This window comes from Equus caballus, chromosome 17 (assembly GCF_041296265.1).
Source record: "Equus caballus isolate H_3958 breed thoroughbred chromosome 17, TB-T2T, whole genome shotgun sequence".
NCBI lineage: Eukaryota > Metazoa > Chordata > Mammalia > Perissodactyla > Equidae > Equus > Equus caballus.
In genome coordinates, this window is record NC_091700.1 from 45,510,105 (window position 1) to 45,519,986 (window position 9,882).

General features: G+C 52.4%; 1 protein-coding gene and 1 long non-coding RNA gene across 8 annotated transcripts in view; one reads left to right on the forward strand and one right to left on the reverse strand.

The window, feature by feature from the left end:
- ERICH6B (glutamate rich 6B) overlaps positions 1 to 9,403 on the forward strand; it is a 64,244-nt gene extending 54,841 nt beyond the window's left edge. For all 7 annotated transcript variants that reach the window (XM_005601235.4, XM_070239762.1, XM_070239761.1 and 4 more), the window contains 4 exons: positions 544 to 629; positions 792 to 944; positions 6,157 to 6,382; positions 8,914 to 9,403. In XM_005601235.4, coding sequence (XP_005601292.1) covers positions 544 to 629; positions 792 to 944; positions 6,157 to 6,382; positions 8,914 to 9,210 — 762 coding nt within the window. In that variant the 3' untranslated portion in view covers positions 9,211 to 9,403. The remainder of the gene's footprint in view (positions 1 to 543; positions 630 to 791; positions 945 to 6,156; positions 6,383 to 8,913) is intronic.
- LOC138918404 (uncharacterized) lies at positions 5,326 to 9,159 on the reverse strand. Its single transcript, XR_011427773.1, has 2 exons — positions 8,884 to 9,159; positions 5,326 to 8,253 (listed from the first exon to the last, which is right to left on the reverse strand). It is a non-coding gene; the product is annotated as an uncharacterized lncRNA (long non-coding RNA).
- Positions 9,404 to 9,882: the final 479 nt, after the last annotated feature.

Consider the following 9,882-nt stretch of genomic DNA (forward strand, 5'->3'; position numbering starts at 1 on the left):
GGAGAAGCCAGGTGAACACGGAGGTGGAGATTGGAGTGATGCACGAATAAGCCAAGGAACAAGGATCGAGGGCCATCACCAAAAGCCAGGAGAGAGACGTGGAAGAGATGCTTCCTCAGAGCCTCCGGAAAGAATCCACCCTGCTGACACCTTGATCTCAGACCTACGGCCTCCACAACTGTGAGAGAATCAATGGCTGCAGGTGTAGACTGCCCAGTTTATGGTACTTTGTTATGGCAACCCTAGGAAACGCATGTAACCAATAACCATTAGAGAGACTGAAAGATAGTTTAAAATCTACACACACACAGTAATCCATTTCAGCCTCCTCATCACATGGACAAGTACTGAAGCCCTGAGAGGTTTCCTCTTCAGATTCCCCAGGAAGCTGATGGTGGAGATGGTGTGGTAGTGATGGGTAGGGTGGCATGTGGGCAACAGAAAGTCAGTAGACAAGTCCCAAGTACTCTAGTGCCAACACCGTGCTCTGAACTGGGACCATCAGCACCGTGCACTTTCCATAGGCTTGTCTCTTCTTTCCAGGTACATAAAGGTGATGGAAAATTAATTCTCTACCCCAGTGAGAAAGTCTTCCAAATTCTCTTTCCTGACGGATCAGGCCAGATATAGTATCCACTGGAGAACGGGTATACTCATATTGACACATATGGCACCTAAAATGTCTGTGATTCGGGGTTGAGGCATGTGTTTTACTGAGGCCTGTGTCCTCCAAAGGGCTCTGCCTTGTCCAGGGGTCCCAAGGGACTGCTTGTGCCTTAACCATCTCCCAGTTACCCATCAGGAAACCTGGCTATGCTTGTCCTCAGCACGAAAGAGACAGTGTTCACATACATCATTCTGGAAGACAGTAAAGAAAAGTATGTTCGGGCTCTTGTCAGCAGCTCTGGCCATGCCACCTTCTATGATGAAAACAGAGAAATCCGGTAAGCTTGGGTCGTGAGTCCCAAACCATCCTCCCCATGCAGAGGCAGTGTGGTTAAGGTTTGACTCCCAGTCTACACAGCCTTCCCCCTCACTGGGTAAGTCTGTGTCTTTATTCCCTTGTGAATTCATTCATCCGACTCACACATGTTGGAAACGGGGAGATGGGTATCATGATGGACCAGTAAGACAAGTCCTTGACCTCAGAGAAGGCACACTGTCCTTATTGCACCATTGCTTCCCCATGGGTGAAAGAGCAACCACACACTCACAGCGACCGCTCCTACTGGCTTCCTCTCCTCTGCACTTCTTGAGAGTCGAACCTCATGAGAATTACCTTGGAAAGACCCAGTTCTGGGGGCCTCGGAGAAGAGGGTGTGGTAAGTGTTTTGGGGACACATGTATTGTACACAAAAATGCAGCTTCTAAATATTTTATTGTACCCGAACTTCATTTTAAGTTCCCATTTCTGGTAATGGGGGGAAACTTCATCCTAGTGATTCAAAGTAATTCAGTCACTTCAAAATTTTTCTCCATCTCTCTGGGGTGAGCACACTCTCTTTTCAGGATTTCCTCCTCCCCTTCCATTCTAAGTGGTCATGGAGAGGGAAATGCATATTACCTTGGATCAACTTTATACTTTCTTTCTTCTTGGTAGTCAAAGCCCAATTTTTTTTTTTAATTGATTTTTATTTTTTCCTTTTTCTCCCCAAAGCCCCCCGGTACATAGTTGTATATTCTTCGATGTGGGTCCTTCTAGTTGTGGCATGTGGGACGCTGCCTCAGCGTGGTTTGATGAGCAGTGTCATGTCCGCGCCCAGGATTCGAACCAACGAAACACTGGGACGCCTGCAGCGGAGCGCGCGAACTTAACCGCTCGGCCACGGGGCCAGCCCCCCAATTTTTTTTTTTTCTAATTCCAAAAAGTATTCTCGGTCTCCAGGCATTGATTTTTAAGACTGTTTTCTTAAATATTCTTTGAGTTTCTTCAACGTCATTTCCTAGTTGACTACTTGTTCTCAGAGATATTTGTCCTCCGTGAGGGCCCTTTGTGTAGAAGATGATGTCTGAAAGGTAGAAGAAGGTACTAGATGGCAGAAGCACCAGGAGCGGGGCAAGAAACTCAGTTAATTGTCTCAAGCGATATCTGGCTACATATAGTGAGTCTCCTTTCCTGCTCACGCTTAATTTTAGGGCCAGGAGAGAGACCTTGGGGAAATCTACTGATAAGGAAACTTAGGCTCAGAGAATATGATGGCTCACTTGCCCTGAGCCATACATAAAGCTACAGGCAAGTAGTTTTATGACATCTTGTCTCAGCCTAAAATAAAGCGTTTTTTAAAAATTATCAAAGTATGCAAGAGACACCCCATCTTATCCCTGAATCTCAAGCCGTTAAAACCCAAGGGGCAGGATGATGCTCAGAGCTGGGGAAGGGCTGACTCCTACCCTCAAGCTTCTCACTCAGTTGGTCTGGGGTAGGGCTGAAGGTCTTCATTCTTTGAAAGCTTCCCAGATGATCATGTGGGTCAGCTGGCTGTGGGAGCCCAGGTCAGCATGCCCTCCACTGCCCCGTCTGTGGCACTCACTCAGGGTCTTAAGATAAAGACAGGAGACTGAGAGAATCCATCTGTGCCCTCATCAAAATCCACAGAGAGCTACCCCCAGTCCGCAGTCCTCCCCTCTGGTCAGGAGTGGATGGCTGTTGCGCTGACACCCCAGACGGTTGCTGGGATTCCAGGAAAGCCTCAACTTCTTGAGGAAATGAGCCCAGATGTCCTGTCCTGGCAGACGGCAGTGACCAGTGGTTCAATCTCTCTTCCCCAGAGCAGCTTTGCTTCCAGGCCTCATAGCCTCTTCATGGTCCAGGGGCCCCTAACTTCTCAGCTCCCATCTCTCTCCTTGAGACCTGCTGTCTTTCTTCTTGCCTTGGAAGTTTTTCCGAAACTGTACTCACCACTTCATGACCAGTGGGTTTTCAAGAGCGAGAGGCATACTGGTGGCTTTCCCTTCCAACCCGGAGCTCCTCCACCACTGGAGAAAATGGGGGCAGCTTAGAACTAGGAGCCTGTCCAGTGCTGAAAGCAAACCAGTTAGGCTCAGAGTGGGCCTCACAAATCTCGACAAATGGCCCATGCAGCATCCTGTCTACAGGGCTGTGGGTCAAGGCCAAGGACACCCCCAGGGAGACCTCACTGGCCTGCCCCTCTGCCCTCCCACCAGGCAGCCCCTGCCTTTCCCTCCTTGCTCCCCAGCTGCCCCCACAGCAGGAGAGCCCCCAACTCCTATCCCCACAGTGTCACTGTCATTTTTTTCTTGCCGTTCCTTCCTGGTGCTGGACAAGCCTGCTCAATGGCAGAAGAGAAGAGCTCCTGCCCCTCATTCCCCTGGCAGGCCCTGGCCCCTCTGCCCACAGGCCTGCTGCTCGCTTGCTCTCAGCAGCCTCTCCACCTCAACTGTAAACAGTTAGTTGCCAAACCTTTCTGTACTGTCTCCCCCAAGGGCAATTTCGTCTTACCTGGGTCGTGCTCTAGTTTGGCTTAAACCAAAGGAAGATGGCTCTACTGATGGCATTTCAGGCAACGGAGACCTGGATGAGAGAGGGACTGTCCCTGTGTACGTTCCCCTAAACCCCCAAAAGTCATACCGCAGGGCAGAATGGGCTCCCCCACCCCCGAGCTGGTTCCTTCCCCAGGGGCAGTGACACCAGAGAAAAACGTGATCCCATAGCAGAAGGACTTGGTGCCTGAGGCAATTCATCGTCAGAACTGGAGTCCTGCTGTCACTGGGAGAATGGTTTTGTGGAAAAGACCCTCCAGGTCATTTGGGAGCACCAAGCTGCTCCACCAGGGCCCGCAGACCCTAATCCCGGCCAGAAATTTCCATGGCTGCTCCCCGAGTTCCAGCCCCATGTCCGCGCTGACAGAGGGCTCCTCCATTGCACCACAGGCCCTGGGAAGGATCCCGAGCCAAGCTGTTTCAAGCACTGGACATTCCCTGGGTCCTTTTTGATTTCCGTCTCCTCGGGGAAGGCAGAAGGCACAGCTGGAGCTTGCTGGGTGTGTGGAAACTAAACCCCAGCATCACTCCCAACCTCCAGGCCTCACACGGGAGGAATCTCAGACCAGGCTTCCCACCAGGCTTCAGGGGTCCCACACGATAGGGGCCCCAGACCGGCCTGAACTTGGGTCCCTGGTGGGTGGGTTCCACCTGTTCCACAGTTTGGGGTCTTTACACCCCTGAGGAGGATCTTTCAGATTCAGACATTTCTGGGTGTTCTACACCCCCTTTTCCTGAGGGAGCCTTAGCTCAGAGACGGTCCCCTGGGCAGGGGCGGACCTCTGACACGGGGGAGAGGGAGGGCCTAGTGTGAGAACTCTGATGGGAGCCATTTAACGGGTTAGAAGCTGGCAGGGATCCGCTCCCCTGCAGAGTGAGAGAAGATTCTGCTCCCTCCCCTCCTCTCCATCGATGATAATAAGAAAATTCTAATGTTGCCAAGTTATTGCTATGTGTGGGCATTTAATCTTCACAACAGCCCTATGAATAAAGTACTATTATTATCTGCATTTTCCAGTTAGAACTGAAGCATAGAGAGCCTAAGTGACTGGCCCAAGGTCACGCAGCTTACAAGCGTCAGAGCTGGGCTTAGAACCTAGAGATCCTGGCTCCAGAGCCCAGGTTTTTAATTTGTGTTCGTGCTTGCAGCCTCTTGTCTAAGTAGAGGAATGAGTTTGGACAGGCTGCAGCCCGATGGTGAAGGGACTTAGGAGTTGGCACTTTGTTCCATGGGCAATGGGGACAGCAGGAGAATCTAGGATTTGGGAGTGACTAGGAGGTTCCCCTTATTGGAGGTGAACAAGGCTACCCTTCGCTGACCTACAAGGCCCCTGAACAGCCCGGGCGAGACCTGGTCCATGGCCCGAGTGATCCAGGCTCCCCAAACCTTCCTTCTGACTAGCCCGGGTCTCAGATTCTCTTCCCCTCTGCATTCGATCCCCGAGGGAAGTCACTGCCCCAACAGCACAGAGTCTGGGGAGAGCCCTGGTGGGGTTCAAAAAGCAGAAGCCAGGGCCAGAGAGACATGGTGGGTTTGAAACACCAAGAAAGAACAGCTCAGAGGAGAGTGGGGCCTGGGCTGGATGAAGGAGAAACCCATCCGCCCTCACTCATCTGACTCCTGGTTACCTGGGAGCCAGGCACAGCTCTGGGCAGCAGGATTTCATCAGGGAACGCTGCCCGCCGGGACCACACTTGCCTTTCCATTTTAGCGGCGGTGAACAGATGATAAACAAGTACAGCCAATTGTCATGATTTGCAGTAGTTATCAATGTATAGAGTTGCTGTGAACGCTTAATGAGCAAATACTGAACTCACTGCTCCCGGGGAAATAGGTACATTTATATGTACATGGAGTCACGGACATGCACAGAGTAGTGAAAATTTTGAGTCTCTTAATGCACACACTCCCGGCTAAGGCTAAACAAGGCCACATGCCACCTTCTGGCTTCAGCTCCTACAGAGGTGACCAGAGGATGGAGATGGGAGGGAGCAGGGCAGCATAGTGCAAGAAGCTCCAGCTCTGGGGCCAGTTGGAATCTTCCACGATTTGTTGTTTTTAGGCTTTAAGATTATCTATGTTGGAGAGATATAGACATATATACGTCAGTATCCATTAACTAACTCTGTGTTTGAGGTGATGTTATAGAACCTAACTACCACGGATAACAAGAATCAACTGCATATAGCAGTAAATTATAAGGAGGAAAATAACAAGGGACGAGACGGTGACTCATATAGGGAATCGGAGGGACTGGTCAGGACAGGGCTTCTCTGAGGAGGCAGCATTTAAGCTGAGACCTGACAGGTAAGCGGAGCCAGCCATGCCATGCAGGGTGGGAAGACCATTCCAGGCAGAGGGAACAGCATAGCAAAGCCGTGACGAGGTAAAGAGCTCGTGTGACCCAGGGACTGAAAGGAGAGAATGGGGGCACAAGAGGAGACTGAACATGGACACGGTCAGGGCTGAAGAAGTTCCAATATGGTTCACCCTCCATACTGGAACTCCCACCTGCCAAGCCCCTATCAGCCTCTTTGTGAGCCAGAGAGGAAGGAGGGAGGGAGAGGAGGGGCAGGCCTGAGTGGCCACAGAGAGGCTCTGCCCCTTAGCCCCAGGGCCAAGCGCTGTGGCTGCCTGATGCCTTCTTGCTCTAGGTTGAACCTGAGCCAAACCCTGTGCTACTACTTCCCACAAAACAAACGCCAGTTGGCCTGGAACTGGTGGGATCTGGGCCTCCACGTCCACGCACCCCCGTTCCGGTCCATCTCTTTGAAAATCAACCGGTACATCAAGGTACAAATAAGGAGCCAGGAAAAGATCATCTTCCACTTCATCTACCCAAAGAAGCACGTTTGCTTGAACCTGGGTACCAAGTACAAGGTAAGGTCTCAACTCCCCATAGCCTCGCCAGGCAGGTGCCCACCTGCACACAGGCCACTGCCTGCGGAGACCAGTCCATGCCCCCGGCCTCTGGGCCACATTCTGCATCATTCCAACGCATAGGAAAACAAGGCTGCCTTCATTAACCATTCACAAAGGCGTTCATTTAGCTTCCAAGCACAGTGAGATTTGGCTCTGAGGAAACTGACAGCCTCAAAGAGCTCGACCATGAGCAGGACCAAAAAAACAAAGATGTCAACATGCGTTATGTCACCTGACACTCACAACAGCCCTGTCAGATGGCAGGGCCAGAAACAAGGGGGAAATCTGGGTCCCCAGCCCTGCCATTGGTGTCCTCTTCTCTCCTCTCCAGACACACTCATCTCAAAACAAATGACCCCCTGGATGTTTGAGGGGCACTGCCTAGTCCAGACAAGAAAGTAGTAGCCGTGATTCTCAGTCAGGGCTGCCGTGACAAATTACCACTAACGCGGGGCTTAAAACAATAGGGATCGTTTCTCTCACAATTCTGAGGCCGGAAGTCTGAAATCAAGGTGTCAGTTGGGCCACACCCTCCAAAGGCTCTAAGGGAAAATGCCTCCCCAGCTTCGGGGCTCCGAGCATTCCTTGGCTTGTGGCAGCATCTCTCCCATCTCTGCCTCTATCTTCTCGTGGCCTTCTCCTCTGTGTCTCTCTGTGTATCAAATCTCCCTCTTACAAGGACCCCAGACATTGGATTTAGGGCTCACCCTAAGTCCAGGATGACCTCAGCCAAGACCCTATTTCCAAATATGGTCACATTCACAGGTACTGGGGATTAGGCCTTGGACATATCTTTTGGGCGCCACAATTCAACCCACTACAATGGTGAATGTGGATGCAGGAGTTCTGATTGTGAGAGCCAAGAGGATGGGCTCCTGGGACGCTTCCCGGGGACCAGAGTCAAGGAGAGGATTAAGGGTGTCCTTGGCCCCCACTGAGACCTACACAAGACCCTGTTCTTGTTCCTGCTCCCCTTCCCCATTCCCTGGAAGGCTCCACTTACACCCCCAACAGAGAGGCATTCGAGCCCTCGCAAAGCAGGACTGTGTGAGGAGACGGACAGACGGACATGTCTCCCAGGAGGCAAGGCAGATGGAGAAGTAGGTTGATGGAGGAAGCAGCCAAACAGCAGACTCTGGCAAAATTAAGCTGTATGAATAGTATTTGGGAGGAGAGGAGGGAGTGTGGTAGGTTTAGGGTGACCAACCACCCCAGTTTGTCCAGGACTGAGGGGTTTTCCAGAACATGAGACTTTGAGTGCTAAAACTGGGAGAGTTCCAAGCAGATTCGGAGGGCTGGTCACCCTAGGTCCCCTTGCCTGACAAGGCCTACAATTCTACGGGCTTGATAATGACGTCCCAACCTCCTTACCCACTCCTGGATTTCCCAGAGCAGCCAACCTCTGCTTACACTCGACTGTCCGCAAGTTGTCCACTCTTCCCCTGCCCAGCGGTGACAAGCTAAGGGGGCAGCTGGGGTGGAGAGGGCGTGAAGAGCTGCCCCACTGGCCTTCGAGTGATGGTGGGGTTCCACCAAGGCAGGAGGGCCAGGAAAGGAAGTCAGTGCTCAGAAAGGGATGGTGAAGGGCTGGCGTGGGCAGAGAGCCCCGGGAATCTGTGTCAGTGGAGGGTGGGCCCCAAATGAAGCAAATCAGAACAAATGGAAGCAGTCAGAGTCAAAGGAGGGAGAGAAGAGCCGGGCACAGCGTCAGCAGGGTCTGCCCAGGCCAGGCAGCTGGGGCGCGCTGGGAAGAACCACGCTGTTCCACGCCTCTCCACTTCCTGTGCAATACCAGGCAGGCCTCTTGCTCTCTCGGAGCCCGTTGTCGTCTGTAAAATGGACACAACGTTGTTGTAAGGCTTAAATAAGACACTGTGTGTGAAAACATTTCATAAGCTGGATACCTCATAGAAATAGAACATAGTGGTATTACCCATTAGTATTTCCCCCTCCAGGAGACCCTCTGCTTGGCCTTTTGTAGGCTGCAAACCGAGGCAGGAGTTGGCCTAGAGGTGGCCTCACTGGGGCAATACCTCATCCTGACAAAACCCAGACACAGTCCGGGGAGCCTGAGCTGGAAGAGGGGCATGCGCTAGACACTGCAGTCTCCCAGCTGCCCTAGGGCCTCAGTCTACCCCGTGATTGCGAATCCATGGGGAGAAGGCGGACGCCCCCGGCAGGGCACAGCCTTTGGAAGGCGGGCCTCACCAGGGCCCAGGAGCTGGCAACCCTTTGGTTTGGGGTCAGGCTGGGATGTGGCCTCTGCTCACATCACCACAGCCCATGTGGCCACAGGCACAGGCCACGTGAGTGTGTGAGAGGAAGCAGCAGATGGTTGCCAGTGGCTGGGCTGGGAGCACAGATTTGCTGTGGAAACTGAAGTTTCCAGGGAATACTTGGTTCTGGCCACAGGGGCCCCATCCAGGGGTGGGGGAGCTGGGTGTCTGCGCGGCACTGACCTTCACCCAGCCTTCGATGAATTCCCACAGTTCATAAGCCCGGAGTTCCTGAGTGAAATGAAGAAGAAAGAAATCCTGGAGATGGAGTTCGGTTCAACGGCTCAGAAGATCCGGATCCTTCTGAGAAAAATGAGTAAGATCCTGAATTTCCTGACCGTTTCTGACTTGGAAGACTTCATAGAGGCCACCAAGACCTTGCTAGAGGAGCACAAGAGTCTGAGGAGGACATCTTACGTCTCAGGCACCAGATCATCCTGGGGCTTCTCCAGCATCTGCAGGCTGTCTCAGGAAGGTGGAGTCATCAGGAGCTTGAAGGAAAACGCCTAGGGCCCTGCTTTTGTCTTTTGAGAGCTGGTTTGTAACTTGGGACCTGTCACAGTTCCTTGGTTTGAAGGAAAAAAAAATGTTTTGGGGAGGCTGACAGAAGCTGTGGCTGGGCACAAAAAAACTTAATCATCAGCCCTGACCTGACAGCATGAGAAGCAAGTCGTTTCAGTAGGCAATACATGTCGACACCTGCCCTGCTGGCTTCTGCTGGTCACTTGAATGCAGGAGCTCTTTTGCGGCCTCCCTGTCCTTGGGTTGACGCAGGACACACATTGTCTCAGAGCCCAGCTCCACCAGTTGTTGGCTGTGTGGCCTTGGGCCAATAGCTTTGTGTCTGGTTCCTCATCTGTAAGGTGGGTCTAGAAATAGTAAGCTGGGAGGCTCTCACTAGCCCTGACCTCATCACTGACTCCCTCTCCTCCTCCCCTGCCAGGGCAGAGAGACCCAGACAGCAAACCCACACCAGCCTGCAGCAGGTCCCCAACCAGGAACCGGCCGGAAGCCCTGAAGGACCCACCCTAAACCCACTCCACTAGCGGGAACCCCTTTGATCACTGGTAACAGTCAGCAACTCACGTAGGTAAAGCAAAATGCGCACTGCATAGTCTGGATGGAAGAGGCAGCTGGTCTCAGAAAGGACTGGAGCCTGGGAGGCCTTCAGAAGCCAAGAGG